The 24,673-nt window shown below is 44.4% G+C and overlaps 1 protein-coding gene across 1 annotated transcript in view; it reads right to left on the bottom strand.

The window, feature by feature from the left end:
• Nucleotides 1–283: 283 nt before the first annotated feature.
• The window catches only part of WDHD1 (WD repeat and HMG-box DNA binding protein 1), a 247,833-nt gene continuing 223,443 nt past the window's right edge, over nucleotides 284–24,673 (bottom strand). Inside the window, exons 21-26 of the mRNA XM_029597432.1 lie at nucleotides 13,438–13,494; nucleotides 10,691–10,734; nucleotides 9,627–9,800; nucleotides 8,447–8,574; nucleotides 2,485–2,620; nucleotides 284–840 (exon numbers count right to left, since the gene is read on the bottom strand). Coding sequence (XP_029453292.1) covers nucleotides 631–840; nucleotides 2,485–2,620; nucleotides 8,447–8,574; nucleotides 9,627–9,800; nucleotides 10,691–10,734; nucleotides 13,438–13,494 — 749 coding nt within the window. The 3' untranslated portion in view covers nucleotides 284–630. The remainder of the gene's footprint in view (nucleotides 841–2,484; nucleotides 2,621–8,446; nucleotides 8,575–9,626; nucleotides 9,801–10,690; nucleotides 10,735–13,437; nucleotides 13,495–24,673) is intronic.

Below are 24,673 nucleotides of genomic sequence, written 5' to 3'. Positions count from 1 at the left end.
TTTTCACTTCCAATCATTTCACATCATGACCTTTTCCAGTATGCAAATATACACCACCACAATAATGTTCCACAGTCTCACCAACTTCTATACTAATTTCCACTTACACAAGCAGATTGCATATGTGAAAATTGTGTAACTATACTATCTATCCATAAAGACCAATATTAGGTAGGTAGGTCAATAGTTTTTACCCACAAAGTTTAAAAAAAATCACGGGAAAGTGTAAAAAGCAGTGTAATGTATTTTGCAATTCTGGAAGATGGAATACAAACAACGTATCTACAAAGCTAAAATGTTTTATTTTTAGAAAATTTAAAAATATTCACATGTACTAACCTACAGGAACAACACACGATATTACAGTTCTGAAAGACTGTACAGGCAATAACAAAAAAATAAGACAAAAAATTCCCAGAACATTACTATCTTCAAATTTCTCATAAACCCCATTCACAGAACAAGTGTCATGCTGTAATAATTCAGCACAGATTTTTACCTACATAAGAGTTCAATAATTTTAAATCATTTTTAGCAGTTCTTTTCCCTATAGAACATTGCTAAGCGAGGAATAAGACTTGAGATCTGACAAGACCGACGCTAGCTTTGACAGTACAGTAATGTTTTCTTTTAGTCCTTTTTAAATGCAAAGGCTGACAATTTTGTATTTGTAGACGGATCTAAGGGTTTCCTTTTCTTGATAGTGCAGGAGCCCTCCTCAACTTCTCCTGTCTGGCTCTCCCTTCCATTTTTCCTCTCCTCTGTTGCACGTTTCCGTTTCTTTACGTCAGCTGAATCACCAGCTGCTCCTCCTCCTCCTTTAGCTCTCTCTGTCCACAGCTTGCAAAAATACACAATATGTGGTGAATTTTAGAGCTGCAATGCATGGATTTAAAAAAAAAAAAAAAAAATCATTCACTACACCCACCCCCTTCTTTCTACCTTTTTCCTTGTTTATGATTCTATTCTTTTGGGGGAGGGAGAAGATTTAAAAGGGGATAATTTTCAAAGGCACTTATGCACATGAAACCTGTTCTATGTACATGGGTATTGTACATAAAAGTATATGATGAACATGATCTTGGACATAATTTTATGCACACACTATTTAGGCGCACTGGGGGGAAGAGTTGGATCGGGAACATGATTTATATAAATACATTCAATTTTTTAACATATGCATGAAAACCCACAGTTATACCAGCTCTCGAGAAGGTATAACTTATGCAACGCTGAATTCCGCACACACCAGCAATTTTTCAAAGCAGATTTATGCACATAAATCCACTTTCAAAATTCTGGCTAAAGTCTGGGGGTAAAAAGTACCCCCAGACTTTAGCCTATGGGAGTTGTACGAAAATTACTCTAAAAAAAATGAGCTGAAAATGAAATATCCAATGCAAAAAAATTACAGATTAGATAAACTATGTTTCTGGCAATAAATGGCTAATATGCAAATGCAATCTGACTGGATAGCAGCTTCAGTCTCCCCTTAGACTAAAGGTTTTGGTTAGGTGACTAAGAGTAAAATTAGTAATCCTACATAAACATTTTGTCTTTTTGGTCTGGCAGTTCCCTCCTGGTCCACTGGATTTCCAGCTCAGTCTGAGCCAGCCTCTATTTGGGCCACAGAACCTTAGGGGTAGATTTTAAAAAGCCAACGCTCATAAATCCATTGGGGTTATGCATGCCGGGCCTATTTTAGAAAGGCCTGGTGACATGCGTAAAGCCCCGGGACACGCATATGTCCTGGGGCTTTGAAAAAGGGGCGGGGCCAGAGGTCTCCGGCACAGCGGCCATTTGCCGCTATGTTGGAGGATCGCTTGCTGGCAGGCGCAATGGGTAAAATAAAGGTCGGGGGGGGGGGGGGGGAGGGAGGTTAGGTTAGGGGGTTGGGAAGTTCCCTCTTAGACTGCTCTGAAATCGGAGCGGCTTGGGACGGAACAGGGGAAGGTTGCGGGCATCGGCGCACACAAGTTGCACAATTGTGCACCCCCTTGCGTGCGCCGACCCCTGATTTTATAACATGCGCACACCTGCTATAAAATCGGGCGGCCATGTGAGCGCGCCAGGTAGTGTGAGCACATGGACACGTGTGCGTAACCTTTTAAAATCTACCTCTTAACTTGCAATTTTCCAGGGCTGTCCCCATGCTTTTATAACTCTGCCCTCCTCGCTCAGTCCTTGCAGTGAATGTTTGCACATGGGCCAAGAACTGCAGCTCCCTCTAGAACCCAGTACATTGTACAGCCTGAGTCTAGGTGGTGGTGTGCAATGGCAGAGATTCCCTTCCCCGCTAGGAACTGGAAATGCTGCCTCCACAATATCCCCAGCCCAGTTGAGCCAGGGAGTACAAGCCAGACCTGGGAAAAGAGCCTCTTGGCCAGCCCTTAAACATTGAGAGCATGCATATTGCAAGGCTGACATCACTTTAGGATTTCACATGTAAAATAAAGTCAAAAGAGATTCAAAAGCTTTTCTTACCATCCTTTCCTCAGGTAAAAGTACTCGAAATCGATTCATGCCCTCCTTTATTACATCAGATTCTTCCAGATCAGGATTGGCAGCTAAAATGTCATTTCTGTTCTCATCCATCCACAACTGGAATCCTGTCTTGGGTCTAAATATACAAAATTAGCGCAATATTGATTGGGTAAATGTAACATCAGGACTTGCTAGAGACAAAGTTCCTGGATGTAATAAATGACTGCTTCATGGAACAATTGGTTCAGGAACCAACAAGAGAGGGAGCTATTTTCGATTTAATTCTTAGTGGAACGCAGGATTTGGTGAGAGAGGTAACGGTGGTGGGGCCACTTGGCAACAGTGATCATAACATGATCAAATTTAAACTAATAACTGGAAGGGGGACAATAAGTAAATCTGCAGCTCTAACACTAAATTTTAAAATGTCATAATGCCTCTATAATCGCTCCATGGTGAGACCGCACCTGGAATACTGTGTACAATTCTGGTCACCGCATCTCAAAAAAGATATAGTTGCGATGGAGAGGGCACAGAGAAGGCCAACCAAAATGATAAAGGGGATGGAACAGATCCCCTATGAGGAAGGGCTGAAGAGGTTAGGGCTGTTCAGCTTGGAGAAGAGACGGCTGAGGGGGGATATGATAGAGGTCTTTAAGATCATGAGAGGTCTTGAACGAGTAGATGTGAATCAGTTATTTACACTTTCAAATAATAGAAGGACTAGGGGACATTCCATGAAGTTAGCAAGTAGCACATTTAAGACTAATTGTAGAAAATTATTTTTCACTCAACGCACAATAAAGCTCTGGAATTTGTTGCCAGAGGATGTGGTTAGTGCAGTTAGTGTAGCTGGGTTCAAAAAAGGTTTGAATAAGTTCTTGGAGGAGAAGTCCATTAACGGCTATTAATTAAATTTACTTAGGGAATAGCCACTGCTATTAATTGCATCAGTGGCATGGGATCTTCTTAGTGTTTGGGTAATTGCCAGGTTCTTGTGGCCTGGTTTGACCTCTGTTGGAAACAGGATGCTGGGCTTGATGGATCCTTGGTCTGACCCAGCATGGCAATTTCTTATGTTCTGGATTAAATTCTGAAGTCTGTTTTCTGAAACTCAGGCTGACCAAGACTGGGGGACACTGGAGAGGCCAGCATTCATAATCCTAAGTAGAAAGACCCAATCATCACTCAACAGTGACACCTACTAGCTAGACTTGAAGGTTGTGGAGGGAGTTAGCCTGTGGTTCCTGGCCAAGAACTGTTGCCAAGTATTTGGGAATGAAGGCTGATGGCGCTATAGCTATATAGTAGGGGTTGGTTCTCATTTCTGTCAGGCCTGAAAATAATTTATTAAAGTAGTAAATAAAGTGGGCAATATTATAAAACAGAACTAAAGATTATGACCAAATACTGAAAACCAGGATGCATACTAAAGGAATATTGGTTCTTACCTGCTAATTTTTGTTCCGCAGAACAGTCCAGACTCCTGGGTTTTGCCTTCCTTCCAGCACGTGGAGACAGAGCAAGTTTTACAGACACCACACCTCTTAACCCGGTGTGCCACCTGCAGTCTCTCAGTATTACTCAGTACCCAAGCAGAAATGAGTCAAAAAAATCTTCTAATAACCCAAAATGGAACCTTTCCTGAAAGACTAATGGTAAACTTGTGCCATTCTTCAGAATACTTTAGAATTATTATAGTAAACAGATCGAGTGGACTCTCCAAACCTCCTCTTCACCACCAGGTGGGACTCTGGACTGATCTGTGGTACTACAGGAACGAAAATTAGCAGGTAAGAACCAATATTCCTTTCCCTGAACGTAACCAGATCATGAAGTTAGCAAGTAGCTCATTTAAAACTAATCGCCATGATAGCAGCCTCCCACATAGCGGGGTCCGACAATGTGCAGGCAGATTTTCTCAGCCGCCAACAATTGGATCCCGGAGAATGGGAGCTATCGGGGGAGGCAATGAGTCTCATTCTTTTTCACTCAGCGCATAGTTATGCTCTGGAATTCATTGCCAGAGGATGTGGTTACAGCAGTTAGTGTAACTGGGTTTAAAAAAAGGTTTGGAAAAGTTCCTAGAGGATAAATCCATAAACTGCTATGTTGGTAATTGATTAGCAATAATAACTTGTGATCTATCTAATGTGTGGGTACTTGCCAGATACTTGTGACTTGGATTGGCCACTGTTGGAAACAGGATACTGGGCTTGATGGACCCTTGGTCTGACCCAGTATGGCATATCTTCTGTTGCATTGTCCGACAGGATCCTAACCGGATGGTCACGCAGAAACTCCGGCAAAGCCAAGCGCACCGCTCTCGTCTCTAAGCGATTGATGGACCATGCCATCTCCTCTTTCGACCACTGGCCTTGCATCGACTGAGACTGACACACAGCTCCCCAAATGGAGAGACTAGCGTTGGTAGTTACTACCATCCATTGAGGCTCCTCCAGGCCCACCCCATGGCACAAATGGTCCCAAGCCACCACGAAAGACTGGATTTGGCTGACTCTGTAAGCGGTAGTGAAAGAAGAAACTGCTCCAAAATTGGATCCCACCGGGACAGCAATGCCTGCTGTAGTGGTCTCATATGAGCAAATCCCATGGGACCAGCTCCAGGGTAGATGCCATGGAACCAAGGACTTGCAAGTAATCCCAGACCCTGGGCACTCGGGCCTCCAAGAGGTTCTGAATTTGAGTCTGCAGCTTGATAATCTGCTCCTCTGTGAGAAATACTTTCCCCACTCGGATATCGAAACGCGCACCCAAGAACTCCAGAACCTGCGAAGGAGAAAGATAGCTCTTGGACAGATTCACTATCCAACCCAAGAATCTCAAGTGGTTCAACAACACATGCACCGCCTGCCTGCAAAGGTTCTCTGACTTGGCTCAGATGAGCCAGTCATTCAGTTATGGATGAATCAGCACCCCCCTCCCTTCTGAGGGCTGCTGCCACCACCACCATCACACCTTGGTGAAGGTCCTTGGGGCTGTTGCTAGCCTGAACGGGAGAGCGCAAAATTGAAAATGCTTCCCGAGAATCATAAAATCGGAGATACCTCTGATGGCCTGGATGGATTCCTATATGCAGGTATGCTTCCGTTAGATCCAAGGAAGCTAAAATCTCCCTGCTTCGTACTGCTGCTATGACAGACCTCAGAGTCTGCATCTGTAACTGGGGTACTTTGACAGCTACATTCACCTTCTTTAAATCCAGAATTGGACAAAAAGTTCCTTCCTTTGTTGGTACCACAAAATAAATGGAGTAACGTTCTGTCCCTTGCTCCTCCTGGAAGATGGGAAAAATGGCTCCCAGCATTCTCAGTCTTTGGATGGTCTGCTGAACAATAAGGCGCTTTGCTGGCGAAGCACAGGGAGATATCCTGAATAGGTTTCTTAGCGGCCGCGCAAATTCTAAAGTGTAGCCTTGTTCTATCATGCTTAGGACCCACTCCTCGTAAAAAAAAAAAAAAAAAAAAAAAAGTCAACTGATCCCCCGATGACTAGGATTGATGAGTGGGCCGGCCGCACTTTATTGCATGGACTTGGCTACACCAGCTCCCTGGCCGGTGCCTTCTCGTTTCACTCTGCATCCATGAAAGGACTGGGACCAAGCCTGAAACCTCCCAGAGGTCTGTCTCTGACTCATGCCCGAAGGTCTGCTCTGACGGAAACGCCTTTGCCCTCGAAAGTGAGTGTGAACCGGTAGAAATCCTTTGGGCCCTTTAGGCATATCCTCTGGTAGCTTGTGCACCTTATCTCCCAAATGCTTTACCAGTTACTTTAAGTCTTCTCCAAAAAGAAGCTTACCCTTAAAAGGCAGCACCCCAAGCTGAGCCTTCTAGAAATGTTCGCTGACCAGTTTCATAACTATAAGAGCCTCCTGGCTGAGACTGCTGACACTATTGTCTTAGAAGTGCGAATATCATAATATAAAGCATCAGCCCCATAAGTGACCGCTGCCTCCAAGTGCTCTGCCTCCTCAGACTCCTGGGGCGACAGATCCCTGGCACTTTGTAACTGCTGCACTCATCTCAAGCTAGCCCGAAGCATAAAACTGCTGCATACTGCAACGTGGATGCCAAGAGCAGAGACCTCAAAAATCTTCTTTATGTTTAAGGTTTAAAGTTTATCATCATTTATATACCGTTGTCTCAGCAAGCCTTCACAGCGGTTTGGCTGTGAAGGTGATGTGCACCTCAAGCTTCCTGTCCTGAAAATCCTTCAGAGCAACTGTGCCAGCAACTGGAATGGTGGTCCTCTTTCTATCCATCGACACGGAAGCATCCATTTTCGGCACTCTCAAGATCTCCAAAGTATCTTCTGGCAAGGGATAAAGCTTATCCTTGCTCTGCTGACCTTAAGGTCAGTCTCTGGAGTGTCCCGTTCTTGACCATCCTATGAAAAGTCCTGGCCGGGTCCGTAAGCCAGCCATGACTGGGGTCCACTGTGTCCTGGTTCCGGCTCCTCCTGCAGAACCACTATCCCTAATTCCGCCAAAACATACAGAATCCATAGGACTCAGCTCCTCCCTCTGAAATAGGCAAACCACCTTAGGATCATCCCCCTCCATGGAAGGAACCTTTCCAGGATCCTCCTCTGGTTCCTGACCACTCTTGGACGAGATAGCCTCTTGAGGACCATCCCCCAAGGGCAACTCTTCGATGGACTCCTCGGAGGAAAACTCATCAGTGTTCCTCTGCACTTCTGTACCTCTGACCTTACGGATCCCTTGTAGCCCCCAGAGCCTCAGAACCCCTGGGCATCTTTCTGGGCGGGCTTTCAGAAGACTGGCACTTGGGGGAACAGCACCCCTTGGCCCTCCAGGCCAGATATGCTTCCTGCAATAAGAGGACAAACTCTGGAGAAAAGGGATAACCACCATACAAATCTCCCTTCAGGAGAGCAGGATCCCTCCCTGATTTCCCCTCCAGGACCCGCCGGGCCTCATCGGGCTAAATTTGGCTGGCAACAGCACTGGCGGGAGATCCCCTACCTCTGCCACCCTTTTCTCAGCAACCATGAAAGTTTTCAAAATGGCCACCATTCCTGCGCGCAGCGGGTTCGGGTCAGCTGATTCCTCAAAAGCAGCCAGCAACCTGCCAGGCCTACACTGCTTCAATAATTCCACCACAGTTCCCTGCAAGGTACCTTCCCTACCAGAGAGGCAGTGGGAGTATCGGCCAGCCTTGGAGAGCTGCGAGCAGTGCTCCCCACATATGGAGCATCAGCTCGCACGTGGCATGGCCCGGCATGACTCCGAGGCAAAGATGGGATTGGGACAGCTATTAAGACTGACTTTCTTTGACTGGCCTACCTCCATTGTACCGGTGACAGACAGAGCCGAAAGAAAAGAAGCCCCATTTCCTCTTCACTTTGTCTACTTTTTTTTTTTTTTTTAATATAAACTTTACTGAAAAAAACCCCAAAAAGCTAATTTCCCTGATAGAAGAGTGACAGAGGCTTCCATGGATCCTTCAGAAGGGGAGGGAACTGGACTACCAGCTTTCACCCTTTGTGTGCCAGAGAGAGCAATTTTAGGGTCCCCAACCCCTGCTCATCTAATTCTACGATCAGGAGATATGGCCCCATCAGGACCTGCCAACCTCCTGGGAGGAAAATCTTTTTTTTTTTTTTTTTTTTTAATTCAGGTACAGGAGCACAGGTTTTGCACCACCTCCATCTGCTGGAGACAGAAATACTGAGAGCCTGCAGGTGGCACACTGGGTTAAGAGGCGGTGTCTGTGAAACTTTCTCTGTCTCCATCTGCTGGAAGGGAGGCAAAACCCAGGAGTCTGGACTGATCTGGGTACGTACAGGAAACTTGCCTTTGTCTCCCTCAAAAATGTGTAGGCTAGACATGAAGCAGAAAAGTAGATCCTTTGTAACTTGTTACATGAATATCGGTATATAAAAATGTCCAAATAATAAATAAATCACAGCAATCACTTACTTTTTGTTTTCTGTGTTCTCTGAGGAAATGGAGATCTCAGGTAATGTATTTTCAGGTTCTCTCTCTTTCTTCTCTGTCTTTTTTATCTCTGCTTTGGGAGTAGCAGAGTGGAATAAAGTACCCTGTGTCTAGGAAAATAAAATACAGTGATTCCATTGTTATTTTATCCTGTCCATAACACATCTGCCAATAGCTAGAAAGGAACACATCCAACAGAGGAAAGTATTGTATGAACCAATTACAAAAACGGGAGGAAAAAAGAAAAAAAAGAGCTACAGGAACCAGAAATGGATACAAATAAAAAGTTAAACTAAAAGTACAGCAAAAGTAATATGGCAGAATATGTAAACTACCCAGACATTTAATCTCATCATAATATGTTAATTCTTTAGCAATTTGTAGCAATCCCACGGAGGGTGGCACTATAGCTGTAACTAATGCGCTCTACTATACATAATTCTCAGGAAGCTATGCAGCAACTGTGTAAAAGACACCTCCGATTGGGTAGGAAATTGTTCACACAGATATCAGAAAGAGATTCCTAATGCAGCAAAGAGAAAGCTTTACTGGTACCCAATTACGAATACAGTACAGAGATACACAGATGACACCTAGCCATCAAATATAACCTTTACTCTAGCCATAAATTGGGCAATGGTTTGTGATAACCCCCTAAAACTTAAGGAACTTAAGCAAATTGTCATACAGGTAAAGAAAATTATTTCCAGGCAACAAGAATGGGATTAGAGAAATTCCCTATATTAGCACCTTTTAATGTCTTCATGTATTCACACACTGTAGCTTTAAGTCAAATCTGCAAAACCTGGATTTGCCTGGACAGTCCTTAGCTACATCATTGTCCTCAGTGACTAACAAGGGATAAAATGCCCATTTTTCAAAATCAAAACCAGAAGAAAACCCAGTCAGCTCTTCTTTGAAAAAATGGGGCAGCTCCCCAGCACAGCTTCCTGCTGTCATCTATGTCTCACATGAGTGCAGGGCTGGCTGCTATATTTCATGTCACTTTCTAGTTAGTACAGCCTCATATTGTCATCAGAGTTTCAGGACAGTGAAAAGCCCTTCAGGTGGATTTCTCTTTTCAACACAGCATCCTGGAAGTGGAAGAAAGTGAGCGGCCTCTGGTGAAAATCATAATAAAGTGGTCTGGAGCCTCACTTACCAACTTGGACTTTGTTTTTGGGATCAGGGGCTTTATGATGAGTGTCTTCTGTTTGCTTGTTGCCTGATTGTTAGGAGTGGCTGTTTTCTTGGTAAATTTGTTCATGTTATCTAGGATGTTCGCAGTGTGTGATGAACTTCCTTTAATTACCAGGCCTGTCTGATCAGCAGATACCTAGAGTAATAACCAGCAGCATTTTACTTATACTATACTGTAAATTGTTTTACTGTATCACGCTATGATGGATATTCTGATATGTCAAGTAATCAAATAAGCATAAATAAATATTTTTCCCCACAGAGTGGAAAGATCTTTCTATCCTATTATACCTCTTTATCCAGCCGCTGGCAAGCAGGGTAGTTGCCCAGGGCACCATGGCATGACAGCCAGAGTCAGCACTGTTCCCTGTGGTGTGCACATGCATGGCTGAGCAGGGTTTATTAAGTGGTTATACATACAACACCTCCACAGACCCAGACCTGGCAGGAGATCTGGAGGTGTAGCCAGAATCCATGCCACCGCTCCTCCCTGTCAGTGCCGACCCTGCGAGCATGTTCGAGACTTGCAAGCTGGCACTTCCTGCATCCTGATCACATGCACTGCACGGTCAGAACACAGAGAGTGCCAGCCCGTGAGTTTTGAACATCCTCGCAGGGCTGGCACTGACAGGGAGATGTGGCCGTAATAACCCTGCCACTAAACAGCATTGAAAGAAGGCAGTGCAATATGAAGGACAAAAATGCTGTGGCTGCCGCAGGGAGAGGAGAGGCAAATGCTGGGAATGGGGGTGGAGTGTAAGAGGCAGAAAAGAGACTGGGGGAGCAGGGCCCCCCCTAGCACTCACTTGGCAGAGAAATCTTGCGTGCACCCCCTCCATCACCAATCCAAGCCAACGACACAAGTAGGAGGGAGGGGGGGGGGGGGGGATGGGTGGCAATGATTTTTTCCCCGGAGTGCCATTTGCCTGAGAGTAGCCCAGTTCACCCAATACAGTACTACAAAATATTTATTAAAGCACAGTTAGCTGGGAAAGCTTTTAAGGAACAGACTCTCAACATTCTTACCTTGAAGGGGTTGACACGCCCTTGGCTGCTAGATATAATTGCACCTATCAGAAAAAAAGATTTTCAGTCAAAATAAGTAAAAATGTACTCATTTAAAAGCAAGAACCTATCCCCTTCAGAAATACAATAGTTAAGTTTTAGCTTAGCTGATCAGTTTTCGATTTTGCAATGAAAATGTAGGGTGGAGTTCAGGAAATGCAAAGAAGAAAGGGAAGGAATAATGAAATAAGACCTGGCTGCCAATATCACTTTACTAAATACAATTTTTTCTTAATAGAATGTAGTACACAGAGAGATTGATTTTAAAAGTGCTGCTTGCACAAAAATGCCCACATGTGCGAGCAATGCGGATTATAAAAAGCCGCAAATTACATGCGTATGTACCCGGGCACACATGAGAAATAAGGGGGTGGAAAAGGTGTGAGGCATGGGGGTTTGAAGTGGAGCCAACACGTACACGTGTAACTCCATAGGCTAGATATCCGCATAACTTTACTGCTGCTCCTGATGAGGAGCAAGTCTGTAGGTCTCAAGTTTTAGGGCTTATAGGACAGGGTGGGGTCTGGATGAAGAAGCAGAAGATCTGTATTGACATTTTACTCTGTTAACCGTCTTGATTTCTTTTTGAGGAAAGTCGGTATACAAAAATTTGTAAATAAATAAATAAATAAATAAAATAAGATTTGAAAGACCCCAATATTAACTGGACAAACTAATAGACTAATTGAAAAACTGGGAATGTGCCTCACGTAAGCACGTTTTAAAATCTGCTTACATGTATGTATAAAAGCTGACAAAGTCCTATGGAAGACACACGCACTAGCTTTGTTCGAGTAACCTCTTAAAATTGAGTACACTTACGCATGGTTGGTGTATTTTAAAACATAAGCGTGCAAATGTACGCATGATTTAAAATTCCAGTGTAGCTTCGCTCACGCACCAATATGCGCGTGTATGGACGCACACACCAGTGGCGTAGCCACGGGTGGGCCTGGGTGGGCAGGTGCCCACCCAACTTAGACCCAGGCCCACCCAACTGGCACCGGGACTGCAAGGCTGTCGCGGGATCCCATCCCCGCGACAGCGAACAAGAGAACCCACGCCTCGCGCGCCATCACGGCACACATGGGGAAGCGCTGCTGCGGCCGTATGGCCAACCGGTCTTCCTGTTCGGGGGGGGAGCGGAAGCGCCGCGCGCAGCTTCCGCTTCCTCCCCCCAATGCAGGAAGATCAGCTGCCTCTCCTGCTGCCACCCGTTCTCCTGCTATCTTCGGACCAAACGGCCCGCCGAATTTCCTGTTTGGGGGAGCGGAAGCGCCGCGCACAGCTTCCGCTTTCTCCCCCAAAGCAAGAAGATCAGCTGCCTCTCCTGCTGCCACCGGCCTCCTGCTATCTTCGGGCGTCGGGCCGTACTGCCCGCCGATCTTCCTGCTTGGAGGGGGAGGGAGGAAGCGGACGTTGTGCGCTGCGCTTCCGCCCCCCCCCCGACAGGAAGTTCGGACGCCCGAAGATAGCAGGAGTCCGGTGGCAGCAGGAGAGGCAGCTGATCTTCCTGCTCTGGGGGAGAAAGCGGAAGCTGTGCACGTGCTTGAATGTGTATGTGTGGATGAGAATGGGAGTGTGTGTGGGTGAAAACTGGAGCCTGGGTGTGTATGTGGGTGAGAATGGAAGCTTGAATATGTGGGTGAATGGGAGCTCGAATGTGTGTATGTGTGGTTGAGAATGGGAGCCTGGGTTTGTGGGTGGGTGAGAATGGGAGCTTGAATGTGTGTATATATGGGTGAGAATGAGAGCCTGGGTTTGTGTGGGTGGGTGAGAATGGAAGCTTGAATATGTGGATAAGAATGGGTGCTTGAATGTGTGTATGTGTGGGTGAGAATAGTACCTTAAATGTGTATATGTATGGATGAGAATGGGAGCTTGAATATGTGTGGGTGAGACTGGGAGCATGGGTTTGTGGGTGAGAATGGGAGTCTGGGTTTATGTGTGTGGGTGAGAATGGGTGCCTGGATGTGCGTCTGTGTGTGCATAAGAATATAAGCCTGGGGAGGGGTGAGAAAGTGAGAACTTGAATGTGAGCTTGTGGGGGGGGGGGGGGGGAGAGCATATGAGAGTGAGAGCTTGAGTGTGTGAGAGGGAGTCTGTGAGAGAAAGCGTGCGTGTGTGTGTGTGTGTGTGTGTGTGTGTGTGTGTGTGGAAGGGAAGAAGACAGTAATAGAAGAAAGACACTGAAAAGGAATTAGGAAATGAGCTATAAGGGAAAAAATGGGAAAAAGAGACCAGGACCAACTGATTAGAAAAATACAAAGATCAGACAACAAAGGTAAAAATATATATCTATATTTTGAGATGTTAGCAATTTAAATATAAGCAACACAACCGCTCTCTCAAAATTTATGGACAGGTAGGAGCCGTGTATAAAATCGTAATAATAAGAAGGCTAAAGTACCACAAATCACCGTGAATTATGTTTGTATCATTAAGTAAACCTCATACTTAGGCGTAGATGTGAATGCTATGCTGCATAATTTGGCATTATTTATCAGTAAAAAAACAACTAGTAGACCTGCATGCCTACAGCCCACCCATGTTAACCTTGTGCCCACCCAAAAAATCAATTCTGGCTACGCCACTGGCACACACACATTTCAAAATTACCGTTTAAGCTATTCGTTGATACAGCCTTTGCTACATCAGCTTTAAAACTAATTTCTTGACTCCAAATCCATTTATTCTGCATTACTTACCAGATCTGATAGAAGGCGTTTCTGGTGAGCTTGCACTTTTACTGAGTGGATTAAGCCCTTCAGAAAAATACATGAGTCATAAATATACATATTAATACCACTTATCAAAACTAAAAATGTAATTTACTGTTCATTTACTCAAATTAATTCTTCCTGAAATGACTTTTACTTCTTCATTAAAAAACTGCTGAGTTTTGCCCAAGCAAATAGTTCAAATTAACATTTTTTTTTACTCAAAAAATACTTAGTATCCCATTAAATCGAATACCTACTAAGTGGTTTACAATTTCATTATAGAGGTCTGTTGAAATCGTAAGTTTGCTTACCTGTAAATAGGTTCTCTGTAGACAGCAGGATGAATAGCCATGAAACATGGATGATGTCATCCGATGTTGCCTGAACAGACTCATCTCTCAGAGCTCAGTAAAAGCTTAAGGGTAAATTAAAAAAAAAAGTGTTGCTTGCATTTAAGGGTCCATAAACTGAGTATCTGGTCCGAGTATGAGCAACTGATATTCTTAAATGGCCTAATTACGTGTGTATATGCGCGAGCAACCCAACACGCGGTAGAGGGAGCAGAGTTAGGGCATATCAGGGGCGTTCTAGGGCGGAGCATAAATGCATAAATATGGAATTTAAATCCCATGCCTTCAGCATGTTAGGCGTGCACATACAAGCACTATGTGTATTTTAAATAGTACACAGGCACTTGCATGGATGATTTAAAATACCTGCATGTGTGTACTCATGCACTCGTTTTAAAGTTACCATCTTACAGAATATGTGCAGTAGTTCATTCACATGTGCTGCCTTGTGAGGCCCTCACTCATTTCAGAGTTTAGCAAGCTTTAGTGAGGTAGAAGACTCTCAGAGGAGAAGGGAGGGAATAAGGAGAAATTACTACTTACCTGATAATTTTCTTTCCTCTAGTAAGAGCAGGTCAATCCCAACATGGGCTTCAAGCCAATTGATGTTTCAGAGAGACTCTTCTGACTCCAGCACCCTTGTGCTGTCAGCTCCTGACAGTGAGCTCTCCATCCCTGGAGGCTCGCATCTATTGTGAGTACTAGCCAGTCCGGTGATCTTATAGAAACCCCCTTTCTTAAATGAACCACTTTTAATCACCATTGCAGTTGAGTGCAGACCTCCATCGGCAGGTGAGGTCGAATAGAATAGTCTTGAAACTGTGGGTTCCAAAGAGACAGCAGAGTGCACTGAAGAGGACGCATATGCCCCCTTGTCCATGGTCCCATCTCCAGGGTCACTGCCATCAAGCCAAACACCTGTAGATAGGACCACATGGTCGGGCATATTGTGTTCGTCAGATGCACCTGCACCATTACCTTCTGAATACGGCCATTCGGAAGGAAGACCCTGCCCTGTTTCATGTTGAACTGAACACCGAGATACTCTAGTGACTGTGATGGCTGAAGATTGCTCTTGGTCAGGTTCATCACCCAACCTAGCTCCTGCAACAAGATCACTTTGCGCAAGACCTGGAGACTCTTCTAGACTCTTGGCCCGAATTAGCCAGTCGTCCAAGTACAGGTAAACCAGGATCCCATCCTCTCTCAACTCTGCCACCGCTGCTACCACCACCATAACCTAGTAAAAAGTGTGAGGTGGCCAAACCAAAAGATAGAGCTCAAAACAGATAATGATGCCCAAAACTACGAAATGCAGAAATCATTGATGCTCTAGCCGGATGGGAATATGCAGGTATGCCACAGACAAATCCAGAGACATCAGGAACTCCCCTGACTGTACTGCCATTATCACAAAACGCAAGGTTTCCATGCAAAAACAAGTTACATGCAAATGATGGCTGACCCCTTTGACATCCAGGATGGGACAAAAAGAGCCCTCCTTCTTGGGCACAACGAAATAAATGGATTATTGGCTCGTATCTTCTTGAGATGTGTGCCCTGGAACCACAGCCCGCAGGCTGAGGAGTCTTGACAATGTACATTCCACTGCCTGTCTTCTGCAGAGAGTTGCAGGGAGACACCATGAACACAACCCAAGGAACACGGCAAAACTCCAGTGCATAGCCATCTCTTATCACCTTCAGAATCCACTGATCTGATGTGATCTCGACCCAACTCCAATAAAAGACAGAGGCAACCATCTCCTTCCTGGGGTGGATAGGCATACCTTCAATGGGAGGCTCAGGGTGCTCCACTACCCGAGCATGCTCCCTGTCAAGGTTGCCTGGGACGAAAGGACTGAGACCTACCCAAAGTTTGAGTCCTCTGAAAAGCTGTTCCTCTGTAGGGTCGAAAACATCTGAACTCCCTAGTATGACCTCTCATGATGAAGGAGCGCGGTGCCTGTTTCTTATCCTCTGGTAATTGAGGAACCTGGGACTCTCCCCACTTGTTGGCCATTTTCTCCAGCTCACTCCCAAACAAGAGCAAACCTATAAAGGGCAATTTCGTAAGGCAATTTCGTAAGGTTAGATTTCAAGGTTGTATCGGCTGAACAATTTCTCAGCCATAGCTGATGCCTAGCCACTATTTCCGATGCCATCCCTCTGGCTGAAGTGTGGATCAAATCGCAGCCCGCATCTGCCAAAAAGCCAGATGCTGGTTCCATCACTGCCCTGGGATTCACTCCAGATTCATCAATTTCCTGAGAGAGCAGTAAACAAGAACAAGCCACCAGGGAACAACAGGAAACTATTTGCAAATTCATTGCCATTGCTTCAAAAGCCTGCTTAAAGATGGCCTCAATTCTCCTATCCTGTGGGTTTAGTAAAATCAGAGGCAATTCTTCCTGAGCCTCCAAACAGTGCTGACAAGTTAGAGGGAACGCCAGGTTGAGATGCCCGAATAAGACAAGCAACACATAAGGCAAGGCACTTAGGCTTTTTTTGCAATGGGCGCCATTCTGTCAATACACCCTATCTGATAATAGTGCACTCAGCTGAGTTGTTTTTTTTTTTTTTTTTTTAAATTTAGGCGCTCAACACTGTGCCATGATAAGTGCACAAACTGAGCTCTCATCTGGATGTTCAGATAGTGTGCACAAATATGTGCGGGCATGTATGTGCGCGCACAACTGGGTGCCCGTAGGCGTTACTTTGTGCCCTACCAGATGCCTAACTAGGTGCCTAATCTGGGCACACAACCTGGATGCACAGCCGAGTGCACAAGCACGAACCAACAGAACTTAAGAGGGCAGTCTTGCGCCCAGAAAAACATGCAAAACGCCGCCATGGCCTACCATGTGGCAAACAAGACAAGCATAAGAGCAGGGCCTAGCCAAAAAAGGCTGCTCAGCTCGCCAAGCTGCCCATGTTCCCTAAACTCCCCTGGACTCAGGAATGACCGTCGGATCGGCGCTCTGGGCAAGGAGACAGAGGGGGAAGAGGAATCCCTTATTAATTCCCCTTCCTCACCCTTTTTTTTTTTTTTAAATTACCCCTTTATTTGAGCTCAGCCCATCTTGGCTGAGTACAAGATCGGTCTCTGGCTGCGGGGGGAGAGGGTAAGGACCATCACTGCCGCAATCACTTGCCTTTCAGCTTTTTTTTTTTTTTTTTACAACTAAGTCCACACTGGCTGAAAAACCAGCTACTGGACCAAGGCACTTATCTGAGGGAAGGATTCAAATAAAATCACCTCAGGAATTCTCAACTGAGGGAGGAACCATAAGGAATCATCACAGGAGAACGGGAAGTTATTTTGAAAAATTTTTTTCTAAGCTATCTCCAGTAGGGAGATGATCATCCACCATTTGCTGGAGATGGAGAATACTGGTGGGCTGATGTCACTGCAGGGATATATATACACCTTGAGGTCAGCTTTGCTTTGTCTCCATCTGCTGGTAGAGATGCATAACCCACTGGTTCTGGATTCACTTGTCTAAACGCTAAGAAAGGGCTAATTGGTGGGGATGGGTTGCGATATAATTAAAGGACCTGAAGGGCTGGAGAGGGAGTGGAAAATCAATGGAAAGGGATGGGTCTGTGAAAGGGTGAAAATGAAGCTGAGGAGATGCCTGGGTAGAGGGTGAGTCTGAAAAAAGGGGTATGAGTGATAGAAGTTACTGAGCTTAATGATGGGATGAGGCAGAGGAAAGTAGTTAAAGGCTAAGATTGGATGAGTACAGAGTGGAAATGGTATACTATGGAGTGAGTGAAAAACAGGGGAATAGGAGAAGGGGATGAGAGTGAGATGAAAAGCTAGGTAAGGGGGAGAATGAGAGGGGGAGAAGACAGAGGCAGAAAATAAAAATGAAGAGAGACTGAAAGGGAAAGATCAATGTTGGAGGTAGATGTAGAGAAGGAAGTGAAGAAAGAAAATGAAAAATGGATAGGGGACCTTGGAAAAGGAGGAAAGAGGCTGCAACCAACCCAATTAGAAAAATAAAATGTCCAAACAACAAACGTGAAAAAATAAAAGTAATTTTATTTTCAATTTAATGTTTGGAATATGCTTCTCTGATATCTGTGTGTTACTCAGTACAGATGGAAATGTATTTCTGTGAAGTGTTACACTGCATGTATAGTCAGGCTTTTCAAAGTTGCTCTTTCAGTTTGTTTCTATTTCTAATTTGTGAGCACTTATTCTGTGTTTGGTGAGGGTCTGTCACAAAGGTGAAGAGTCTGTGTAGGAATCTATACTCTTCCAGCAAGTTTTGTTTTTCCAAAATGAGGTATATTGCTATTCTAGCGACTTCTGTAAGAATTGCAGTGTTGCCTTTGCACACGTAGAGTCGTCCGCCCCCCTCCCGTTCAAAACTCTTTTTGAAGAGTTCTAAGTGGGGGGACCCCTCCAGCCCCCTTTGTGGACAAGAACTTGTAATGTGGCTTCAGCAGAAAAACGTTTGCCCACCCCTGATATAAAAGAGTGACATCAGTGAGCCTAGTGATCACTGTCTCCATCTGCTAGCTGGTGTTCATAACCCACTTGTCTGGACTAGATTGACTGAAGAGAAAGAGGGAACTTTCACCGTGGAGCGGTGATCAGAGGAGTCCTTGCTCAATTCCATGTGGCGAGAGCTCGAAGATCCCCCTTCCATGAGTAGGAGCAGCTCCAATGACTGAACTCATGAGCACATTTCTTGAGTTCCCTTCGGAGATCTTGCATTTTCCAGGTTCATGATTGCTGTGCCCTGGGAGACCGTCCTACTACACTTATAGCAGTTCGGCATGTAACAGACATCATAGACACTGGTGATCGACATCCAGCACCCTTAGATACAAGACTTGCTTCTTCTTGGGCCTCTTTCCAGACATCTCAGAACAACAACTCTATCAATTGAATTTTTTTTTTTTTTAAGGGAACCACTTAAGTGCTGTTTAGGGGCTGCTGAGGCAGCAGAAAAAAGAATTACAATGAAGCAAAAGAGTTATGGAAAAATACAGAAAAAATGATCATCAATGGAGGGTCACAAATCTATGCAGAAGCTTACACAAAATCAGACTGAGGGGGCTCACAAGGTAGCATGTGTGCAGGAACCACTGCACATGTTAATTGAACTTTTACGTCAACTACGTTCAATGGACAAACGTATTCTTGAAATACCAACAATAAAAACAACTTTTTACCAAGTTGGCATTTTATATGATCCCACTATTTTATCTAACTTTTTATGTACAACTCTTTTAACCACTGCTTATTTGATGTTTTTTACTTTTATATAATTTAAGTTTTATGTATGTTCTATTGTAAACTGCTTAGATGGATTAATTTAATCATATTAGTGGTATATAAAAACTTTAAAATAAATAAATAAAATAAATACTGAGCTCAGAGATGGGTCCATTTGGAACAGTCTGATGACATCACTACATGTCATGGCTAATTCAGCCCTGTTTGTCAACAGAATATATACCTGTATAACAATTTGTGGAAATATATTGGTCTCCATGTGAACAATGCAAAGTACCCTATTTAAACAAATCTTCCTCTAAGGCTGAAATGCAACAACTCTGCTTTGGGAGGGTAATTTTCAGTAGCCTGTGAATGGCTAAAGTTAAGGGTACAAAGTATATATAAATCCACTTTTAAAATTCCCAGATTGGATCGGTATACACAGTTTTTAGCTCTGGGCATATTGCTGGCAATGATATCTCCTGATTAACATGAAATGACAAATTAATTCTTGGTATAAAATGTGGAATAGTTCTTAAAAGATTTTCCTTAAAAGACCTGGATAAATCAGTTTTTATTTCTCTTATGCTTCTTGTTGAACACATTACAATGAAAAATAGTGAAAAGAAAAAAAAATGATAATACAAAACCTAATGGCTCAAAAGCTATCTTGAAGCATTCAGAGCAAATAGGTTCCATTTTTGCACTAAAATGTTCAGCCTTGCCAACTTTAGTTTTGTTGCTCTGAGAAAAAAAAAAAAAGCAACTATATACAAGTGGTGAAAAGAAAATTGGTTCTTACCTGCTAATTTTCATTCCTGTACCACCACATATCGGTCCAGACTCCTGGGTTTTACCTCCCTGCTAGCAGATGGAGACAAAGTTTTATTGACACTACTACTTAAACACGTGTGCCACCTCCAGTTCCTCAGTATTAATCTGTACCCAAGCCAAAAACCAAGCAGCAAAAAAAAAAAAAAATAAAATTTTTTTTTTTTTTAAAACAAGCCTGTATTCCATACTATAAAATCAGAATGAATGGACAACTCTCCCCTCTACAGATTGGGCAGGATCTGGACTGATCTATGGTACTACAGGAATGAAATTTAGTAGGTAAGAACCAATTTTCCTTTCCTTGTACGTACCCAGATCAGTCCTGGGATGTACCAAAGCTCCCTACTCAGGGTGGGATCTGGAGAGTCCACATGCAGAACACTTTTGCCAAAAGGTGGGGACCCTGTATCTCCCACATCCAGATGACAGTGCCTTGCAAAGGTATTTAGCGACTTCCAAGTCGCTGCCCTGCAAATCTCCTGAGTTGAAACTAGCTGAGCCTCCACCCACAAGGCCACCTGAGAATGCGTAGAATGAGCACGCAAGCCCTCAGGAACTGGACAATCCTTAGTAATGTAAGTGGATCCGATAGTCTCCTTAAGCCACCATGCAATAGTCGTCTTAGATGCCTTCAAACCTCTGTTCGGACTGCTCCACAGAACAAAGAGGTGATCCGACCTTCTGAAATCATTAGTTACCTTGAGATATCTCAACAACGCTCTCCTCACACCTAACAACTTGAGTTCCCTTGCATGAGGAGCACAAGCATCCATCTCAGGAAAACCTGGAAGCTCCACTGTCTTATTTACATGAAACGCCAATACCACTTTAGGTAAAAAGGAAGGTACTGACCTCAACAATACCCCTGAGTCCTCAATCTGAAGGAATGGATCATGGCAAGATAAAGCCTGCAACTCAGATGTTCTCCTAGTTGAACATATGGCTACCAGAAAAATGACCTTAAGAGTCAAGACCTTAAGAGTAGTCCTTCTGAGCAATTCAAACAGAGCATCACACAAACCTCTGAGGACAAGATTAAGATTCCAGGATGTGAATTCTTTATTTCCCGGAGGAACCGAGCCACATCGGATGAGCCGAAATAGTAGAACCCTCTATTTTGCCTCAAAAACAAACCAGAGCTGCCACCTGGACCTGCCAGACTCTCCCGTGCGACACCCTCGAATGGCAAAGGAAAATGAAACTTGTCCGAGACTGGGTTCCACCGTGCCAAAAGAGCATTCTGTAAGGGTCTCATATGAGCAAACACCCATGGCACCAATTCCAGGGTTGAAGCCTTAGAGCCCAGAACTTGCAAATAATCTCAGACTTTGGGCATTGGTAACCCTAACAAGCGTCGAATCTGCCCCTGCAGCTTCTGAACACGCTTGCCAGTGAGGTACCCCTTGCCGTTTAGAGTGTTAAATCGAGCTCCCAGATACTCCAGGGACTGCAACAGCTGCAAGTGACTCTTCACCAAATTCACTGCCCAGCTGAGTGACTGGAAAATACAGAGAACCTTCTGAACCAACTGGCAACAAAGACTCTCCGACTTTGCCCTGATAAGTCAGCTGTCCAGATAAGGATGCACCAGAACACGTTCCTGATGCAAAGTCGCTGCCGCCACCACCATCACTTTGGTGAAGGTGCATGGTGCCATGGTCAACCCGAAAGGAAGGGCCTGAAACTGAAAATGCTGACCTAGAATCATGAACTGCAGAAAACGCTGCGAGTCTGAATGAATGGGAATGTACAGATAATCTTCTATTAGATCCAGAGACACCAGAAACTCTCCCTTGGAACTGCCACTATCACCAACCTTAGGGTCTTCATATGGCAACACGGTACCTTGAGCGCTGCATTTACCTTTATCAAATCAAGAACTGGCTGGAAAGTACCCTCCTTCTTTGGAACCACGAAGTAAATGGAATATCTTCCCATGCCTAGCTCCTTACGGGGAACCAGAATCACTGCCCCCAGCTTTCGCAGATGGTCCAGTGTCTCCCGAACTGCCACCTGTTTATTTAAGGAGCCACAAGGGGAAACTAGAAACAAGTTGCAGATGGGACGAGCAAATTCTAAAGTGTAGCAGTCTCTTACCACACCGAGAATCCACTGGTCCTGAGTAATCTTGGCCCACTCCTCGTAAAACTGCGCCAGGTGACCCCCTATAATAGGAATGACGGAGTGGACCAGACTCGCTTCATTGCGAGGACTTAACATCAGTTGCGCTACCAATGGCAGCACCCTGGAACGTTCTCCGGGCACCCCGAAAGTACTGACCCAAGGATTGGCCCCGAAAAGAAAACTGCTTTTGTGGGCCTGGTGTTGCCCTTGCCGGACAAGACCTCCTAATGTCTCAAAAATGGGAACAAACCTGAAAAAATTTCTTGCCCTTAGGCTTATCTTATGGCAAACTGAGGACTTTATTGTCACCTAGAGTCTGCATCAACTGATCCAGGTCCTCACCAAACAACAGCCAACCCTTAAAAGGCAGTGTACCTGAGACTTGAGGCTACATCCGTCAACCAGTTACGCAACCAGAGCAATCGTCTGGCGGAAACCTCAGACAACATAATCTGAGACAACGTTCGAACCAAGTCATACAGAGCATTTGCACCGTAAGCTACCACCGCCTCAACACACTCAGCTCTGTTCGCCTCATCTCCTCACTTCGGCAGACTTTCTTGCATCTGCTGCACCCAGTACAGACAAGCATGCTGCATAAAACTAGTACAAATAGCAGCTCACAAACTCAGGGCCGAAACCTTGAAAATCCTCGAGATGCACTTCTAATTTAAAATCCTGCACATCCTTCAACACTGCGGATCCTACCATTAGGATAGTCATCTTAGTAACTGCTGAAACTGCAGCATCGACCTTAGGAAGGGCAAAAAGTCCAGCGTCTGCTCAGGCAATAGATAGAGCTTCGTCATGGCCCTTCCCACCTTTAAGCCTGAATCGGGAGTTCCGCACTCCCTCTCAACCAGCTTCTTCACTGACTTGTGATATGGGAAGGCTGTCGGGGGACCCCCACAGCCCATCCAGGACCGGATCCACACCCTCCAAATCAGAATCCTCCTGAGGAATTATGACCCCCAAGCACCTGAATAGCATGAAGAATTGGAAAGACCTAGTTCCTCCTTCCTAAAAAGACACACTACCTTCAGGTCATCCCCCTTGGGGACCAGGATACTTTCTAGATCATCCCCTTGACCCATACCTCCTCCCACCGGATCTACTGGCAAGTCATGGCCAGGAGGTTCCCCTGCCCCCACTGGGGCATCCTCAGAATTCTCCGACTCTTCCCCACCTGGTCCTGATCCCAAAGGAGTAACCAACAATCTCTGGACAGGGGAAACGTGCTTTCTAATGGAACTATCCGGCTTGGGCCCCACACCACGCCCCTCTGACGGCTGGGACAGAGAATCCATACCAGAATACTCTGCCTGCTGCTTGGCCAAATAAGCCTCTTTTAGCAGTAACACAAACTCAGCCGAAAATGGCTTTGAGGCCCCAGCTCAAGCAGGAGAGGAACCAGGGACAGGCAGCATGAGAACCTCTTCCCTCTCCGAGCCCCCCATATCCTCCTCTGAGCCTGAACATGCTGGGGACAACCACAGAGGAACATTCCCCTCTGAAAGCGAATTCAAAATGGCCACTGTTCCTGTGCTGAGTGGAAAGGGATCTTCACCCCGGTGCAAATCACAAAGCGCTGCAGGAGCGGGGGGCCCTCCATTGCTTATTTATTTCTTTATTTTATTTTAAAAGATTTTATACATCGCGAAATGGTCAGGGTCTGGCCGTCTAGGCGGTTTACACTAAAGACATACATTATTTAAAACGAACAGTATTACAGTCATTCATATCTAATGCGATAAAATTAATAGTTAGTACCCTAACAGAATAAAATTCTAACAAACTAGTTTCTTCATGACCTAAGAAATATTTAACGTGTAAAACCGATTATTGATACAAACATTTCAATCAAGAATTGGCGTGTAGCTGCAATTGTAGAAAGACCGGTATTAACTGTTGATATATAAAACCGATTGGGTGTATACAACAGTTTAATCAGTTAACTGAATTGTAAGCACACTTAAATAGATAAGTTTTTAGGGTTTTTTTTTAATTCTCCTATATTTTGTATTAATCTGATATTTTCTGGAATAGAGTTCCATAGACGGGGGCCTGCGACTGAAAAAGCCCGTTCTCGTGTCATATCCAGTCTTGCATTTTTTATCGAAGGAACTTCTAATATGAATTTGTCCATGGAACATAATTGTCTTGAAGGCTTATATATCCTAAGTAAAGAGTAAAGCCATTCAGAATCTGCGTTATATAATAGATTGTGTATTATCGTGATAATTTTATAGGAGATATGGTAAGATATAGGAAGTCAATGCAGCTGTCGTAGAATTGGCGACATATGATCTCTGCGTGTTAAGTTATATAGAATATGAGCTGTCGAGTTTTGGATGAGTTGTAATTGTCGAATGGTAGTATTGGGCAAACCTAAATACAGTGTGTTGCAGTAGTCTAGACTTGATAGAATTAATGCCTGAACTACCGATCAGAAATCAGTTGAAAACAGTAGTGGTTTCAATTTTTTACATATTAAGCTTGAAAAATGATTTTTTATTTATTTATTTATTTTTTTTTAACTAATGTTGATATGTTCCAAGTCATGGATAATTTAGAGTCAATGATGGTTCCTAAGGTTTTTGCATGAGATTTTATAGCTTTGGATATTCATCAAAAATGAAATTATGTGGAGGTTGAAATATGGAATCAGGAACAGATAA

The sequence above is a fragment of the Rhinatrema bivittatum genome, chromosome 4 (genome assembly GCF_901001135.1).
Source record: "Rhinatrema bivittatum chromosome 4, aRhiBiv1.1, whole genome shotgun sequence".
NCBI lineage: Eukaryota > Metazoa > Chordata > Amphibia > Gymnophiona > Rhinatrematidae > Rhinatrema > Rhinatrema bivittatum.
This window is presented reverse-complemented; position numbering and strand designations above follow the sequence as displayed.